Source organism: Dipodomys merriami, unplaced genomic scaffold (genome assembly GCF_024711535.1).
Source record: "Dipodomys merriami isolate MVZ:Mamm:240054 unplaced genomic scaffold, mDipMer1.0.p SCAF_21, whole genome shotgun sequence".
NCBI classification, from domain to species: Eukaryota; Metazoa; Chordata; class Mammalia; order Rodentia; family Heteromyidae; genus Dipodomys; species Dipodomys merriami.
The window spans coordinates 18,847,794-18,867,500 of NW_027203493.1; the positions used below are offsets into that span (position 1 = coordinate 18,847,794).

At 38.6% G+C, this 19,707-nt stretch overlaps 1 protein-coding gene across 1 annotated transcript in view; it reads right to left on the reverse strand.

Moving 5' to 3' along the window:
- Positions 1-4,011: 4,011 nt before the first annotated feature.
- Elp4 (elongator acetyltransferase complex subunit 4) overlaps positions 4,012-19,707 on the reverse strand; it is a 168,124-nt gene continuing 152,428 nt past the window's right edge. Inside the window, exon 10 of the mRNA XM_070032661.1 lies at positions 4,012-4,425. Within this exon, the coding sequence (XP_069888762.1) occupies positions 4,294-4,425 (132 nt within the window). The 3' untranslated portion in view covers positions 4,012-4,293. The remainder of the gene's footprint in view (positions 4,426-19,707) is intronic.

Here is a 19,707-nt window from a genome sequence, read left to right on the forward strand (position 1 = left end):
AAATGCTGGGAGTTCTAGCATTCTGTATTAAAATGCTTGCACAAACAAACCTCTGGTGGGAAATCACACTGCTAAGGGATTGTACCCTGCTTTTATTTATTTTGTTTAAATCTCTGAAGGTAAGTGATCAGAAATATAGACATTAACTGGAGAGTTTAAACATAACCTTCTAGTTCATCCTTCTAATGTTTTCTAGCCAAGGAATTACTGGGAACAGATAATTGGGAGTCATCTCTCTCAGCTGCTATATACTAATAATTTTATTCCTCTCAGAGTTGCTTTGCATTTAGAGACAACTTCCTAAGTTGACTGTAGTTCTTGGTGTGTGTGTGTGTGTGTGTGTGTGTGTGTGTGTGTGGTTATGTGTGTGTGTGTGTGTGTGTGTGTGTGGTTATATTCCACTCAGCCTGCATCACACACTGGCACGTACACACTGTTGGTATAGTCGTCCATGCAGACGTTTCTACCTCCTGACATTTTGCAGTCTGCATTCCCTGAGGGACATGTGTTGAGGGAGCTGTCAGAGAAAAGCTGTGTGAGCGTGTGTGCTATAGCAGCAGCTGGCTGCCTGCTTCCTCTCTGCAAGAAGGGACATTTTCCAACTGGCTATGATTTGGGCCAGGGTCAGACAGCCATGGCTCTGCTGGGTGGAGATGATTGGAGAGAACTGGGTGTGGCATGGTGGGTAGAAGTGCTGGGAACTGGAGAAGGGGACTGCCACGGGAACTCGGTGTCTGTGTGCGTGCACCTGAGCACGTACGCATGTCCTCTGAGGGTCAAGGCTGCCAGGACACAGTGACACAGCCTGGTATAGTCTGAAGAAACTGCTGCTCAGCTCTGGAAGCCCTCTGGTCCAGCAGGACAGGAACCACTGATCTGCCTTCTGTCTGCTCCCTAGGGAGAGGAGCTGCCCTTCGGATGGAAGCCCAGGCCCTCCGGGGACAGTATCACAAGCACTGTGGTAGCAATGCTTGGGGATGGCCTTTTCCTCATTGCTGTAAACATTTACCTCTGTATATTTCTGTCTCAAAAGAAATCTTCAGGGATATTGTGATGCTACTTTCTAGGATGAAAATCTACAAATTTTCTTTTAAATGACTGGTTTTAGAAGAAATCAGGTCAACAGAATCATAGTTGAATCACTCTAGGTAGAAAGTGCTTTTAACTGCCATAAGTTTCCAAGGATATTTCCCATTAAAGTAGTGCATCCTAATTCTGAAATGATAAATAATATGGCCACCTCTTCCTGTGCTTTTAAATCATAACTAAGCTTCCTAAGATTATTTTCTATGGCATTGAGATTCAACATTGTTCTGTGTTTGTTACCTTGGCATGATGTTTATACTCTGCTGTTCATTTCTTTCTACTTTGCACCTTAATGTTGACAATATTTAATTTTTTTGTCTTGGTCATGGATGATTAAAAGTGCTCCCTTTTAAAGTTCAAAGTATAAGAAGTTAGGATTAATATTGCTTAATTTTGATGCGGTTGTGACTACCTTTAGAGAACCGTAACATGATGTCTCAGAAATGACATTAATAATGGGCTTAAACAAATGAATAGGGTGTCTTCTACTTCCCTTTTGTATGGGTTTATATATGTCTCCTTCATTAAAATTAGAGATAGACAGGGAATTGGTTGAAAAGTGTCCCTTTTGAAGTGTTTTTATTTGGTCTAGGCTTAGAATTACAAGGTCCTGGAGGTGGAGATAAAAAAAGTACATGGAAAAGAGGAAGAGAAAAGTGGATATAATCTAGTGGCTATTAGCAAGAAATTCAGTAAGTCTTAGAACAGTACCTGAGCAGACTGCAGTAGTCAAAATATTGATCTCATATTGAAGAAAGGCAAATCTACCACAAGAAATGAATACTACTCAGGGCTCATATACTGGAAACACTGATCTATATGAGGACATTTCAGCTACTGTATTTGGCAGTTTTCAGTATTTCAATTTTTGAGTCAAATTGATAATTAAAAAAACCCCTGTTATCAGAGTACACATAATCAATCAGATAAATATGTATGCATATAGTAGCATTTTTAGAAACCAATATTTTTATGTGTAAGCTATTAGGGTACTAGAGAACAAATAATGATTCCAGAAGGAAGGAAAATATGTATTTCCAGAAGGTTTTTTTAGCAGAAGAAAACAAGAATATACATCCCTCTGCAGTAGCTTATTTTTCCAATGAATCAGAAAAACAAAGCACATGGACCCAGTATTTTAGAAAGCCTAGATATTTTTATTATTCAAATGCACTTTTACTGTGTTTGAAAAGCCTAGGTACTCTCATTATTCAAATGCACTTCTACTGAGTTTGAAAGTTTCATTTATATTTAAAACAAGGGTTAAAAGATGTTCACTCAATTTTTATTATACTTATCTATTTGCAAAGCATATATTAACTAGTAATTGGCTGTTAATTTTATAGACAGGACAGCCAGGGAAGTAAATCAATGACCTATTAAGTATTTTGACAAGTAATTTACATATCTGATGACCTCACATTTCCTTTTCACAGTCAAATGCTATGCAATTGTTCTGTAGTATGTTTGTGTAAAATGAATCACAACAAGGTAAGGAAAAGGTTAGAGTTATTAAAATAATAACCTGATTAAACATTCATATGGAATATATTTGTACTATTCATAATGCTTTCAAAGGACATAATAAAACTGTGGAGTAACTGCATATTATTATCTATGGACTAAATCGATTTTTTGAAGTTGCTTTAAATCTTAAAAGCCCCTTTGCTTAGTATAAAAGCCTTTTAATTTTAACTGACAGATCAATTCTGAAACTTTATTTTGAAAAGAAAATGAGAAGAATTTGTGTCTTTAGAATTAAGAGAGAAAAAAAAGTAAAGCAGACATTCTAAAAAATAGAAGAATAAACGTGATTTCTTAGTACTAATGAAACAAGCGGTGACAAAACAGTTGTCTTTTTGATTCTGATCACAAAAAATAAACTGGTAGTGACAGGATATGATGGAGAGATTTGACATCCTAGCAAATCACTGTCATTGATTCAATTATTCTAATCTGAATAAAAGCTGTATACAGTGTGTGTTTATGCTACATTGGTTTTTTTTAAGTGACTGACATTCATCATATTGGTTAGACAGTTTTAAAAACCTAGTCTTTGTTTTCCACTTTGTTGTCAAGAGCAAATAAAGTATCACTCATGGTATATTAAAAGCAAACTGCTTTAAATGGCTAGTTTTAACTGCTTCAAAAATTTGGAAATTTAGTTTCTCCCAGTGGGTATTAAACATCTTTTAAAAAACAGAGACTCTGTAAATATATAAATTACTTTTAAATTCTCACTTTTTACCTATTTGTCAACAGTTTTGAGAATCTGGATCTATGATTTAAAAACCTAATGTTTTAGCTGAAAACTGGTTCAATATCATATTTATATATATTTATATGTTTACACATTTACACACTCAGCCAATGTTCACAATTAATGAAGAGTTTATGTGACATATTAGGTTTGGGTCGGTTTCATTTTTCCATGCTGTATTAGACCTATATTTTTGAAATCTCTCACCCTACTCTTTAATGCATGTCTTCCTCAGGTAGTTGTCAATCTGAATTTCAGTCCTGAATTATGTTTGCTGATATATGATTTCGTAGTGCTGACTTTAATCGTTTAGGATTACCAAACAAAAGACTATCCAATTTCATTTTCTACACTTTCTATCACTCAAATTCTTTACATTTATTAACTTTTATGAAAGACTAGTTACCTCTAACAGGGTCCAAATCCCCAAATATTATTCTGTCTTTTATACTTTAGTAATAGGATAAAAATGCAAATTTATTTCATATATTAATAACTACAATTTAGGAAAATCTTTGATGGAAAGCTTGATGGCAAGAGACTTTTTCAGAAATGAAGAGAAACTGTTTCCATGCACAACATAAATTTCATGATTTATATGCTACTTCACTGTGATGTTACATACACAGATAGTCCACACACACTAAAAAAAAAGATCACTTGAAAGCATTTGATTTTTTTGTGTTTATTTAAAAATAAATTACTTATTTGCTCTCCACATAGCAAAAGAAAAATTTCAAAGTTAAAAAAAAAAAGAATTTCAGCCCTATACTTTTGTATAAAAAGTTGGTTAAAAAAACCCACAAAGAATGGCAGTCCTATTTTGTAATCCTGTGTTTTTCAGGGATTGGAAGGGTCAGATCATTAAGAACAATATTTATACAAGCTGTTAGCAATCATAATTAGAGTGTCATATAATTCTGCATGCAACCACTAAGGAGGAATCTCTAGAAGTCCAGGTGTTTCTTGCCTCCGGCCATCATGCCACAACCTGGGCCCAGCAGCTTGGCGGAATCTGCCAGATCCTGTTTGCTTGAGCAGCTCACTGTATCTGACAAGTCTGGAGGCAAATGCAGTCGCTATGGCAGAGGATTCCAAGAGAAGGAAAAGAAGAAGAAAACGTTAAATTTGCTTTCACCAGCATTCTTCCGGATACAATATTATGCTCTGTGGATCAGCATTTTGTCTTGCATGTAAAATTCCTGCTAAAACAATCCTTCAGACTGAAGTCCAGTCTTACTAGATTTTTTTTTTTTTTTTTTTAACAAATTACAAACCACTGATGAAACTGGACCAAGCATCTTAGTGGGATATTTTCAGGGTCTATACCTAAATGTATTACGACTTTCTACTTACTTAGGTAGAAATAAAAACATGTAAATGCACAAATTGAAAAATATATGGATTAGAGTAAGGGTTTTTTTTTTTGTTTGTTTGTTCCCTTCTTTTTTGTTCTTTTTGGTTGGTCCTGAAGCTTGAACTCAGGACTAGGGCACTATCCTTGAGCTTTTGTGCTCAAGACTAGCTCTTTAACATTTGAGCCACAGGTCCATTTCCTGTTTTTTGGTGGTTGACTGAAGAGTCTCAGGGAGGTTCCTGTCTGGGCTAGCTTCAAACCATGATTCTTAGATCTCAGCCTCCTGAGTAGCTAAGATTACAGGCATGAGCTACCAGCACCTGGCCTTGTCCTGTTTTTGACAGGAATCCAAAATGCTTTTTAAATCCGATGTAGCTTTTCAGGAACTATGAATTCCACACAAATGCCTATATCCCTCTGTAATTTGACTTGATGATTTGGTTTCAAGATTATAGTTTTTTATTTTTGTTTTTGTAGGCGGTGGGGCTTGAAGCAGGGCCTGAGTTCTTTTTGCTCAAGACTACCAGTCTACAACTTTGAACTACAGCACCACTTCCAATTTTCTGGTGGTTAATTAGAGATACGAGTCGCACAGACTTTCCTGCTTAGGCTGGCTTTGAACTGTGATCTTCAGATCTCAGCCTCCTGAGTAGCTCGGATTTCAGGCGAGAACCACCAGCAGCTGGCAGAATTCTAGTTCTGATTGGAACTGACAACCTTCTTAAAATGTTGACATATTGAAAAAATGCTGGCAAACATAGGGATTTTTTTTATGTGCTTAGGTACATCAACTATGTTTTGTTCCAGGTGTTGGTTAAATTTGATTGCATTTTTGTGTTGGAGCATGTCTTCAAAAGCATAGTTTGCCTTTGACTATCCCCCTCAGCCCAAATGTTTTAATAAAGATACAGACTGATTTAAACAGATATACTAACTGACCATAATTATAGTAGTTACTACATATGGGCAGTTTATTCATATTTAAAAATAGGTTTTCGTTTTGGAAAGAATAGATAATCCATCAGTACTCCTAGTCCACAATCTGTTTCATAAAAATCCACAGTTAAGGAAACAAGCATTTGGCTCTCTTTGTCAATGGATTCCACATCTCTGGATTCAAACAACCATGGCCTGGATATATTTGAAAAGACATGGGTGGAACATGTACAGACTTCCTTCCTTGTTATTTCTCTCGACCCATTATAATACCTACTTACACAGCATTGTGTTACGTATTACAGGCAATCTTGAGATAATTTCAAGTATACAGGAAGGTTTGTGCAGGTTCTATGCAAACCTCCTGCCATTATTTACAAGGCATCTGTAGATTTTGTTATCCGAAGGGGTTCTGGAAGCCATCCCTTGGGGTTATCAAGGAACTGTTGGTTGTGTGAAGCACACAGCATGTGAGGGGATGGGTAAGGAAGGATGAGACTCTCCAATGATGACTAACCAGAGCTTTCTAGAGGGCATGGGACCTGCAGACAATCTAGATGAAACCCTTCATTGGAAAACTCCCTTCAATATGACTCACCAGAAAAAAAAAGATGAAAAAAACCCATTTTTTTGTGTGTGTCAAAATATTATGGTCCACAAGCATATGCTCCAACTGCATTCTTTTCTGATGAAAAGCTTGTTTACTCTCATACAAACATAAGCTGTGTGCAAATGTTCAAAAGATTTCAAGGCATTTTAAGTAACTTGTAAGAAGATACTTCTTCATGTTATTTGCTTATATTACCTTTTTAATGCAAATATATTTAAGAGAGAAGGCAACATTACATAGGGAACATACATACATGGTTAACAAACATATCAGAAACACCAAAAAGGTGACGTTATTATTCATATAGTAATATTCACAGGGAACTATTCATTTTATCCCCAGTACCCAGCCTTGTTACTTGTCAAGTAATTAAATGCCTATTTCTTGAATGATTAATAAAAATAACACCTCAAATGAAACCTATTTATTTCTCTTTTAAATATGTCTCTAATTTCTTTAAATACTTTCAACATTTCTTTAAATATTTATTTCTTTAAATGATTCTCTTATTTCTCCTTTGTTCTAGAAAAGATTCCCTGAACAAAAACCAGCATGAAAAGGATCAGAGATATAAGAGATTTTTATATCTTTCTTGAACCTAGGGACTGGGTGCTATCCCTGGGTGCTTTTATTCAAGGCTACTTTGAGCCACAGTGCCACTTCTGGATTTTGAGCAGTTAATTGTAGATAAGGGTCTTACAGGGACTTTTTTTTTTGCCTGGGCTGGTTTTGAACCATGATCCTTAGATCACCACATCCTGAGAAGCCAGGATTACAGGCATGAGCCACTGGTGCCTGGCTTAAGAGAAACCCTGACTTGGTACTTGCAAGGTTTATAGGTTATATGGAACTTAGTTACCATGAGTAAACGTGTGTGTGTGTGTGTGTGTGTGTGTGTGTGTGTGTGTGTGTACACTTTTGGTTGGGACCTCACAAACATCAGATAGTAAAATTAGACTTTTTAGGAAATCAACATATATTTAGAATCTGCAAGGTATTCTAAAAGAATAAACAGAGCACCTTCTACATACTTTATTTCCTTATAATCCGGAAATGTGACTAAGACAAACATACAAGTCACCCTTTAGCAAACACTCCAAGTTATGCATACCAGAAAGGCAGAGACAAAGCAGAAATGGTGGGGGAAGGGGAGCAGGAAAAAGCTTCACAGAGATGGGATCTGAGCTGGGTCTTAAGTGGTAAACTGGATTCTGACATGTTGAATGAGGATTTGCTTAACAGTAGGACCAGTATACCTGTAAGTCTGCAGGATGTGTTTGGTTGAAGGGTCATCTTGCTCTAATACTCCAAATGGGAGAACTAGTGTAGTTTACTCAGGACTAGCAAAATAAAATTTAAATTTCAGGAGCTCAGTTATTTGCTTCTTGACTGGCTAAGAATTTCTCTTCTTTACTTCTTTTCTAAGCACATGAATGCAAGCCAGTTGGCTGCAAGCCCTTCATTGCAAAACTAGCTAAATGTGACATGTGATGTGTTCAGAAATCTTTTAGGTTGAATGGCTTTGAGGGAAAAAAAATCACCTATCATTTGTGTGCGACTTCTGAGCATAAAAATTTGGAGTAACTGCTTCTAGCCAAATGCTATATGACAAAGCAAGCTGGATATTTATGTCCTTAAGAAAAAGCTCAGGGATGGCTCTTGGAGATTTGTAAATCTATGTGTAGGTTTGCCGGCTTCTTTGGATTGTTGCTTAAAATATGCTCACCATGCAATGGAAATTCTCTAGCAGTGGGCTTTGGTTTCTTTCTTTCAGAGCTCCCCCCTGTGCACCTTGTCAGTGCGATGTGAAGCAGGGAGGAAGGAGGAGGGATCGGGTTCCTGGCTTGCCAGGTGCGTCAGGGAGTTTTCCTTTGAGGCTTCCAAAACCTTTACATACTTGACAAGGAAGTGTTCAGATGCTGCTATACCCTAGATCTGTCTTCTGGAAAAAAAAAAATCTTGCAAAGCTGTATAGCTTGGTGACCTCCTTTGACTAAAGGCCGAGGGGAATACATTTTTATACTGAGTTTTTTACTAAGGGTGTAAATAAAAATCAGACTATAATGAAAATGACGATCTGACTGTGAACCTTATAAGCCAAATCAAAGTGCTCATCTTTTCTCCTTTAGCCCTTGGGGTCCTGAGGCAAGCAAGGTTCACCAGCACAAACATATTTTGTCTTCTAAGCTGAGTATTATTTTTTTTTTCCAACTGGTTTACTTTTCTCAGATTCTTGGAGGAAACAGAAACATTGGCTAGTTCCCTGTTTTTCCCATTACCTTATCTACAATGGAGATTTCTATGCAGCCATAGAAATGGGGTAAAATTGTATATGTGGGGGGCTGCTACCAAAGGCACCCTCAGGCTCTTAGGAAGTCCAAAGCCATAGGCTAGGAGCTGCAGAGGGGATTTGCTGTGCAGCTTCAGGGGGTAGCAAGGAGAGCTGGACTCTCAAGTCCTTTCGAGTGCCTGTCTCTGCCTCTGCCCCAGGCTTAGCCACTGTACACTTTGCTCCTTCTGAGTCAGCAACAAAACGGATACTAAAGACACATAGAATGGGGTTTCCTGGCTCAATAGTTCCCTTTCTAATTCTTTCTCTACCAGCCTGCCAGACCTGTGCTCAGCATACAGTTTCCAGGCAGAAGGGCCAAGATAATGAATCTACATTTCGCCTGGATTTGAGACAAATTGCAGGTAAATACTCATTAAAATAAGTTTAATCAGCTTATATATACATATTTTTTATATTTTGCCAAGACCAAACTGTCAGGTACTGTTTATTTTCTGAAGACAATTGATAGGTTAAAATTTTAACCCTTTCTTGGGGCTGGTACTAGTTGACTGTTTTGCTCATGGCTGGTGTTCTACCACTTCAGCCACAACTCCATGACTTGTTTTTTGCTGGCTAATCAGAGGTTAAGAGTTTCATGGACATTGTCTGCCAGGGCTAGCTTCAAATTGGGAGCCTTTAGATATCAGTCTCCTGAGTAGCTAGAATTGTAGGTGTCAGTCACAGATACTCAGCTTTCTTTTCTTTCGTTTTTTTTTTTTTTGCCAGTCCTGGGTATTGAACTCAGGGCCTGGGCACTGTCCCTGAGCTTCTTTTGCTCTAGCCTAGCACTCTACCACTTGAACCACAGTGCTACTTCTGGCTTTTCCTGTTTATGTAGTACTAAGGAACTGAACCCAAGGCTTCATGCATGCTAGGTAAGCACTCTACTGGTAAGTCACATTACCAGGTTCTATGTCCCACCTTGCCCCGCCTCCTCCAGCTTTGTTTTAATCTTTTAAAATATTTTGCCATTCCCTTTGCCTACAAACACAGAAAGTCACTCAGATTTCAAAGTAGTGGTAACACATGTTTTTGCTTTTCTTTAAAATATACCCTGTTTTTCTCAAACCATCACAAACAGACTTTTTATTTGTCACTAAAAACAATCGTGGGATATTGGTGTCTCACACCTGTAACCCTGGCTACCCATGATCTGAGGATCAAGTTTAGAAGCTTGTTTGTCTGTTGGTTAGCAAATAAATCCAAGGGACTCTTATCTCCAATTAACCAGGAAAAAGCCAGAAGTGCTCAAAGTGGTATAATGCCAGCCTTGAGTGGAGTACCAGAAAAAAAAAATCTGAATTTTAAGTGGTTCCTTGGATTGGTGGCTCGCATATATCAGTTTGTTTGACTTTAGTACTGGTTTCATCCCCACTAGCTTTTCCAGAACTAGTATGTTCACCATAGCATTTTAAATTTTTCTAACAAAGTTGTCATGGATGGATAGGTAGACTGGCATGACTTTCCTGTATCTTTCCCAATGCTGTCTGGAATCATTTTATTAATAACTTTGTTCAAATCCTTTGCCTAGTATTTCTTGGGTCAAGATTTCCACTATCTCCTTGCAGATTTGGTGTTGACTATAGGTCTTTTTTTTTTTTTTAAAAGGAAAACCAACCTACAACAGACCAAAGCAAATAACCACCAATATTCTCGACATCAACTGAGCTTCGATCATGGTCTACTACTCTGATTGTGGAATATATTTTGTCATGCATAAGAGCCATGTCATGGAAAGTTTGTCAGGCAGTTTTTTTTTTTGGTTGGTCGTGGGGCTTGAACTCTGGGCTTGGGCACTGTCCCTGCGCTCTTCAGCTCAAGGCGAGTGCTCTACCACTTGGGCCACAGAGCCACTTCTGGTTTTCGAGTGGCTTATTGGAGATAAGAGTCTCACGGACTTTCCTGCCTGGGCTGGCTTTGAACGACGATCCTCAGATCTCAGCCTCCTGAGTAGCTAGGAATATAGGCATGAGCCACTGGTGCCCAGCTAGTCAGGCAGTTTTTGATCAGAACATCCCCAGTAATTACTTCAAATTTTCTAAATGAAACTTCATCATTCTGAAGATCAGCAAGACTCACCTCAAATACTTGACCCTTTAAGATACAATTTGTGTTTCTTAAGTCTTTGTGATTAATGTTATTCTATTATCTCTTACACTGAGCATGGCCAGTGCTTTTACATCATGCCAACCTTTCTTAGAAAATGGATCTACCACTTTTGTCTTGGCTCCCCCCTTTTTTTTTTTGGGTCCGGTCGTGGGGTCTGAACTCTGGGCCTGGGTGCTGTTCCTCAGCTCTTCAGCTAGCGCTCTACCACTTGAGCCACAGCGCCACCTCCGGCTTTTTTTCCTTTCTGCTTATGTGGTGCTGAGGAATCGAACCCAGGGCCTCATGCATGCAAGGCAAGCGCTCTACCACTAAGCCACCTTCTCAGCCCTCTTGGCTCCCTTTTTGCTGCCTTTTGTAAGGCATTTGTTTTTGCTATCTGCCATAGTGCTTCTCAGCCAATAAGGGAAAACCATGCTCAATTTAAATGCACATCTTACAGGTCCCACATTGATCTTCTAACAGCAGTGGCCATCGATACCTTGTTAAGTGCTATGGCAGAAGTCATGGTACAAAACCATGAGACATGGAGGAAGAATGCACTATAATATTTGATTGTGTCCTCAGCTCTCAATCTGACTCCCACTGCTCAATCCAGCTGTCTAAGCCTCAATGTTCTCACAAGAGAACAGTCTTCCCTTCACAAGACTGTTCTCAGGATCAAATGAGATATAAGTATATTGTGAATTATCAAATATTATACTAATTTATTATATTATTCTCGTCTCTTACAAAGTATATAGAATACAATGTTATAAAAGGAAAGAGTTTCATCAGGACAATGAAGTAAATCTTACAAATATAATGAATCACATATGATTATACACGATAGCAACAGAATACTGGCTTTAGCTGCCAGGTCTCAGACAGTATGCCAGCATCTGAGTATATAGTATACACAATCCTCTTCTGAGGCTCTGTAAAGAAATGGAAAGGGAAGCATGCTCACACTTGTAAGTTTCCGCATACTTGATGAGGCGATATAACTGGGCCCAGTATAAATGTTCATTGCTGTATTAAGAAGGCAATTTGGGTGGGATTCATCTTTTTTTTTTTTTTTGTCGGTTGTGGGGCTTGAACTCTGGGCCTGTACGCTGTCCTTGAGTTCTTCAGCTCAAGGTGAGTGCTCTACCACTTGAGCCACGGCACCACTGCTAGTTTTTTGGTGATTAATTAGAGATCAGAGTCTCATGGACATTCCTGCCCTGGTTGGCTTTGGACCATGATCCTTAGCTCTCAGCCTCCTGAGTAGCTAGGATTGCAGGTATGAGCCACTGGTGCCCAGATTCAACTTATTTTTATAATCTATCTTCTGCATGTCTTCATTGCTGACAAAATAACTAATAAAGAAAGCATCAGAAGATAAAGCTTCTCTGTTTACATTTTAAGGTTATTTTTGACCTTTACATAATGGGAGTTAACAAATAAACAAAAACTGTCCTATTCCATTCCAGAGTCTTTATGGTGTCTGATGTGCTCACCTGTAAGGTGATTTGTTGTTTTCTGCAGCCATATTCTGTGACTCAGTGCTCTGAATGGTAGGGAATGGATAAGCAGCTCATGCCTGTAATCCTGCTACTAAGAAGACTGACATCTGAGGATCTCTGTTCATCATGGTTTAAAGGACGGACATAACAAAACATTGATCATCAGGAGCATACAGAAGCAAAGAGCAATGACTGACTGCTTGGGGCTTCATTCTTGGTTTCTCACCAAGATGAGAGCTAAAGCAATGTGTGTGTTTAGAGCTTCTCTTGCTCTATGAATAGAGAGATAGTTCATTTTCCTCAGTGGAGAATGGTTTCCTGCTGGGGCCCAGATGAGGTAGGCCTGATATATTCATCATGGAATCATTGCTATTATTTTTCACAAGATTTCAAAGTGTTGTTTGAGTGTATAAAGAAATGTACACATGACCTTGTTCATGTAACTGTAACCCCTCTGTACAGTATTTTCACAATAAAAAACTTATAAAAAAGATAGTGTCTTATGTTATTATATAATTGCATTTTCCTACATTGATATGATTACACTATGATTACATTATTATAATGTAACATGTGGTTGCAATTATTCTACTTTTGGTTACAATTTTATGATGTGGAAGATGCTTCTAATTTTTCGTGAAATCTGTCCTGTCCTAATATTCAGAGAGGCCAGCAGAAAGAACACCACCACAACATTTTTTGTTTTTGTTTGGAATTGGCAAATTCAGATTTGGTACTAGCTCACTATATATATATATTTTTTTTTCTTTCTCCCAGTCCTGGGGCTTGAATTCAGGGCCCGGGCACTGTCCCTGAGCTTCTTTTGCTCCAGGCTACTACTCTACTTCAAGCCACAGTGCCACTTCTGGCTTTTTCTGTTTGTGTGGTACTGAGGAACCCAGGGTTTCATTCATGGTAGGCAAGCACTCTACCACTAAGCCACATTCCCAGCCCTGGCTCAGTATTTTTGAAAGTCTCTGCTAAGTATGGTCAGGTTTTAGGTTTACTTTTCTGTTTGTTTAAGATCCAAATTATTCTGAAGGTTTAAGATTAAAACTGTTGTACTGAATACCACAACAATACTATATCTTCTGAATGAAAAAAAAAACCCTCTCATTTGTTTCTCCCTGATTGATCTGAAAATTAGACAAAATTTCAGAGTTGGAACACTTCATGTTGGCTGTCCATAGAAAAATGCTCAGGTGTGCAATTATTTTGACCGTCAATTATAACTGACAGGATTGTCTTGTCTTCAACTCTGCTTTCACCTCTCTGAAAGCAGATTGTGAAGAACTTACTTGTCTAAACAAAAGTATGATTTGTGAAAAGGTATGTGTCTGTGCAGAGACTGTTAGTTTACTCTCACTATTCTTTCTTCAGAGAGTAAAAAAAAAACATAATCTATGAATATAGGCTGCATTTCCCAGCTTCTTTTGCTAATAGATGAGACTGAGTGATTACATCATCCTGGTTATTTCAGCTTTTTTGTTTGTTTGTTTGTTTTTTCAGACAGTGCAGGCTGGCAGGGCAAGCTGGTCTTGGATTCATGATCATCTTTCCTCAGTCTCCTGAATTCTTGTGTATTACAGACATTCACTACCATGCTTGGCTGGTCACTTCTAGCTAAGCAATGGCTGTTAGGAGAGAGTTTTGACTGTGTGGATATGCAGGCTGGCAGGGGTAGGAGAGGAAAGGAGGTGTGCTGCATTATCAATTCTCCCCCAGGTCTTCATGGTCTCACGTTCCCTGACCTAAGTTTGAACTGGGCTATCCAAAAGGTACATTTGGAAGGGAAGGAAGATAAAACATATGTAATAGCTTGTTAACCTGATAGCTTCAAAATATTTAGGCATAGTTATGTGGTCTTTTATTTGTATTCTTGCTCTAGGCTCTGCAAGTGTTAGGGGTAAACCTAAATTGCCTCTTCCAATTTGCTGAAATGTAGACTCGAGGATGGGTGCTGCAGTAGCTGTCCTGAACATTAAGTGAAAGCTATCTGCCAAGAAGGACAGGGCAAAATGACAGTCTAGGATCTCCTGGTACCAACTGGCCATTAGAGGAGCCTTGGGCCATTCAACTGGGCTTTTATGTGAAAGAGGAATGAATTTCTACATTCCTTAAGCCACTGCATTTTTGGAATTCAGCAGGCCAACCTATATTTATATGTTACATGGAGCTTGGTAAATGACACATGGAACACTCAAGTTCTGGGACCTTAAACTGTGTGGACTTAGTTGTTGGCAGATGGGTGGTGAGATCAAATGCTGCCATCATCCTTGTGATAACTTGGAAGGCAAGCCTTATATCTCTCAAACACTGTCTTACATGGAATGTTGGAGAACGTCAGAATATTGACATGTTTGTTGCTTCTTGCCACTTTTAGCAAATGTATTTATAAAAGAGATGAACTCAGGCTAGAGTTACTGAATTTTCAGGAAGAGAAGGGAACTGAAGTTTTGTTGAAGGTGGCAGCCCACAGCTTACAATTGAAACCTACAAAAGGTTCAATAAGTCTGAGCCTTGCAGGATTGGAAACTCCCAAATGTTTTTGTACCTCTACACTGAGGCAGCAACTTTTGCTTAAGACATATATGCCTGAGCCTTGGCTATACAGCTCCAGCCAACTGAAGGAAGCCAGCTCAGAGAAAATGGTCAGATGAAGGGTGGTTTTTAATCCAAGGAGAAAAGGTGGAATGGAGAGGCTAGAAAACAGGACTCAAACCTAGCGATGCAACAGTTGTGGCAGGCAAGAGAAGGTGGCCCTCAGTAACCACTCCCATGGCTGGCTGCTGTGCCTTCTCATCTGGGGAGGGAAATAGAAGCAGTCTTCTTGCTGTACCTGCAGGTGTTCTGCTGGTAACTGTTTTGGCACAAGTATTCTAATGACTCTGTACCAGTTTCATGGGAGATGAGAGGCACCTGTGCAGTTAGAGGCCAGGTTGATGTACAACTGTTTAGCTAGTTGGGCATCAACATTCAGGTACAGTGACATATGTGGGGTGCACTAACTCCAATACTGTGGCCCTAACATGCGTCCTTAATGGTGAGCTCCAGAGGTGAGCTCCAACTCCTTACCTTTCTGACTGTGGTACAGGTAGCAGTGACCAGAGGTCAGTTTGGTGGCACTATCTCCCCCAGTTATTTCTCTAACCCTGAAAGGTTTTTTAAAAATAAATTTTCATTCTTCATAAACTAAAGAGGTAGATTTTTTTTCTACAAATGAATCCTAGAACTATGTCTAGACAAATGCTTTGCTGGGATTACTTGCATGTAGAATGGAAGGGAAGCAAATACACTGAGAATCTTCTAACATCTTGAGGGAATTGTATTGTCAAAGAAACTACAAGCCTGGCCAGAAGCCTATAATTATTCAAGCCCTAAAAGTCATCCTAGGTGTCAAACCTGGGCTATAAATAAGTGAGCGGTGAAGACTGCACAGCTCCCAGAGAACATATCCTTCCAATGGTGACTTCACACAGTCATGGATGGCAATATACAAGGAATAACTTCTGAATAGGAAGCAGAAGATAATAGAAAAGGAAGTTTCTTCGAGGGCCCACAATTAGATACTACAATTTTCCAGGGCAGAGAAAGCTGATATGTTTTAGCCTCCTTACTCAGTGCTAGCTAGGAAGTAGGTACATATGAATGCTGTATATGGATAGCTGAGTTCTGTAGGGCTGATAATTATCTTCCAATATTGACTCCCTGCTTTCCATTTCTTAGTAGAAGCCACTGTGAACCAAGACTCCGTTTCTTAAATTGCTTTGTGATCATGTCTAAAACAATGGGGAAGAGTAGGGTGATATAACAACTTCAGTGTATTCGACAGAGTTGAACTTAGGTAGTCTAGTGCCAACATTTACACTCATTCTATTCAACATTCCAGAACAACACAATGAACAATACAAGTCAGATCCCTGCTTTCATTGAATTCATAACCTTTTGTAATTCATGGAACATATACACATATATTCTTGGCTGAGATAGGAAAAACTTGTAATGTATAGAAGAGAAGGTAACTAAAGATCAATTGGACAGAGAAGGATTCTTTTAAAGAAATCAAACATTGCGATACTATGTATTCATATAGTGATGAGTCACTGTTCTTGGATTTTCAGCCATTTAAGATATGGGGAAGTCTTATTAGTCTCCTTTCTTTCTATACAACCTAAAGGTAGTACCTTTTAATATTTTTATTTTTCTTATTCATTTTATTCATATTAATACAAGAAAGACTAAAAAATGTTTTAGGCAATGATTGAAATAATGCAACTTAAATTGTTAAAACTGGACAGGAAAAAAAAAACACCCTGAAAGATGTTTTCCTGCTGCTCCACCTCCCCTCAGCCTCTTCCCTGGGATAAAGGAATGGAATAGAGAAGTCAGACCTGGCCCCTACCATCCCTGTGCCCTCTGAGAGTGCTCTGTTGCCCAAATGGGGTTCCTCATATCTCCTAACAGACTGCCTTCCATTCATCTTTCATTAATTGTGCAGCAGGATTTCTCCCTCTGGAACCTTTCCCTTAGTATCCAACTGCTGCTTAACCTAAGGCTTCTCTGGAACACAAAATGCAGGCAGGAGCATACAAGCTCCAGAGTGTGTAGAATTTGAATGAAGCTTCAGAAGGGCCATGGGGAGAGGTGCTTCAGTTCTAGAGCCTACTACAGATCTCACAGGAAAGAGAAGTAGGTAGGCATTTTTTTGGGGGACAGATTGTTATTTTGACAGAATCTTCAAGCCTGCTTCACCCAGGAAATCCCTTTTCTACTTGAGAAGCAATTACAAGCACTTCCCCTCAGGTCCCTTAAAAATACTAAGGTATTTTAGGAGCATAGTTTTTTAGATCTGAATGTTGAGCTTAGAAAACATGTAGAAATAAATTCTAACTACCAATTATAAGACAGGTCCTTTTTAATTACTCCCAACCCCCTTAAAGCACATAATATGGTGGCTTCACTGGAGAAAGTAAGAGGGAACACTCTGCTTTGTCTACTAGAATTCAAATTAATGTTTGTTTACAATGATCATATGAAACTTCCTACTCAGTAAGATGGATAGTGCACATATTCAGGATGATTCCTAAATCCTTGGGAGTTTTAGAAGTATAGCAGGTATGCTTATACAATTTAGGGACTGGTGGAGATTTGTCTAATACATAGCTTATGGAGTAGATGAAATCAAAAGGGATGAAAAAGCAGGAATTAGGGAATTTTGAAATCAGGTAATTTACCAGATTCTTAGTTTATCATGTTACTGTCAGTCTACCTAACTTTCAAAACTGCAGCTTTGTACAAACAAGCATTTCTCTGGACATGTGGCTATCCTATGTTTTTAAATCCTGTAGAACGTACATATGAACACAGGCTGATTTCCATTTGGCTGTATGTGAATGACTTCTGAGAGCATAATGGCAAATGTGTTTCTCTGCATAATGTCCTACAGTGTATGCAGAGCAGTACTTTTGGAAGACTGAGAGGGAGTGTGAAATGCTCGGCTGCCATCATGATGTAAAGCATCCTGACAGCACTAAATCTCCCAACTACTCTCTAGTTACTTTGAGACCCCTACATTTAAGGGTCTGCTAGTTCCTGGGTATGAAGAAAGAATTTTTAATGGGGCCAAATGTAGGTGTTTACAAGGGGGAATTGTTGTTTTTTATTAGGAGCTGCCTTATGTTCAATAGTTGTATTTACTTTGTCAAGCTCGCCAGAATTAGAAAATCCCCATTGCTAGGCAGCCTAGAGCGCCTGCTAAGTATTTCTGGGCATTCAGAACTGAAGCATGTGCTGCCCAAAGGCAGGTTTCATTACAGTGTGTTATTTAGTCCTCTTTCGTCCCTCCCTACCCCCACACTCCCAAGATAGGAGCACTTCTATAACAGGAAATCTTGGTTACTTTATGCTGAAACATATTTACATGACTGAAACACGACAATTAACACATTTGTAAAGCTTGAGGGATAGGCACACTTTAATGGTTTTTTGAAGCAGGCTGATTTCCTGGAGCTTTTCATCTTATTTTATTTTGTTCTGCATGCATGAACAAGTTTTTCTTTACTATAGGTATTTGATAAAGTCTACCTGGTATGAATATGAATGAAAACAACACAAAAATTAATTTCATGTTCATAACCATTCCTAATTCCTTTCAGCGGTTCAGTGTACATCGAAGGCTGCACTATTACTTTTCTCGTGCTGTGCTGGCTTTTATACAAAGGCAGTTAGGTAGTATGTTTTTTGTGTGACAAAATATGGCTTTTCGCTATACTGATCGGCTAAAAACTTTTCATAACAAATTACAAGTATCAATTGCAAAGAAGATTTTCTTCACTCTTCAGGAACAGATACAGGTATGTTCCCCTTATGTAGTGTGTATTTCACTTGCTCTACAAGTGGTACTGTGTATGTGCTTTTTGCCTTTGTGTGTGTATGCACGCATGTGCGTGGGTGTGTACATACACATATAGGTAACCTCACATGACAAAGTCACCGTGAAGATTTGTTTTATTTGACATGTGTATGTGAATTTAATTGCTAAAATCTTGGTAAAATTTGGGGATAAAGCTCCTTTGCACTCAAGGCTGTCTGAAACAAAATGAAAACTTCCATTTTTCTTTCATTTCAGAAAGCATACTAGTCCCTGCCCAATTCCCACATAAAAGTTGTGGAACATTTACAAACCCTACTGTATTCACCCAGTCAGCCTGTACCTCTATCTCCCCTGCACAGCTTTTCCCTCCTCACTAGTTTCAAAGAAAGCTCATGAACAGATTGGGCAAAGCTAGAGCCCTTTCGCCACATGCTTCCTTCAGGGCAGTGATGGGGCAGCCAAGACGGAGCGTGTAGCTGAGGGATACAGATTAGAGATGAGGATTTAACTCCAAAGAGTAACTCTTTGCTGAAGTGACTTCACAGAGAAGAAGTAAGCAGTTCTCCAATTCGGTTTGAGATAGAAACTCTCTCCATGAATAATGGAGAAAAGCTAAAGGAAATATAAAGCAAGGAAAAAATACTGATGAAAAGAGCCAAATATTTGTGAGTATAGATAAGTGACTGCCTATTTTTAAGGCTTTTTTTTTGGCTTGGTTTAATCAAAACTCATGTTTATATAGAAACATAAACAAGAACTAGGTTTAATTTCCACATGGATAATTTAGAAGTAATTTCTCACAGGGATTATTTTCTATTCTTTAAAAACTCATTTGCTTTCCATGTAGAGGATTTTTCCCCCATTACTTAACTTTACCATTGAGCTAAATCTGTTTACAAGGAGGTCTGAAAGAATCTCAAAAAGTAGTACCATCATTATATACCACATTGGTTAAAACCTGCCCCAGGTTTTCAGTGCAACAAGAAGGCTACTCTGGTCAAATAGAAGCCCTGAGATACTCTCATCTTACGCAGGGTCTGCAGGTATGCTATGGGAATGTTCCTTTTGGTATTTGGGAAATTCCATTCCAAAATGAAATAGTGGAGGGGAGTGTTTTTACTACTGCTATGATGGACTGTTCTCTCTAAGCTTTGCAGATC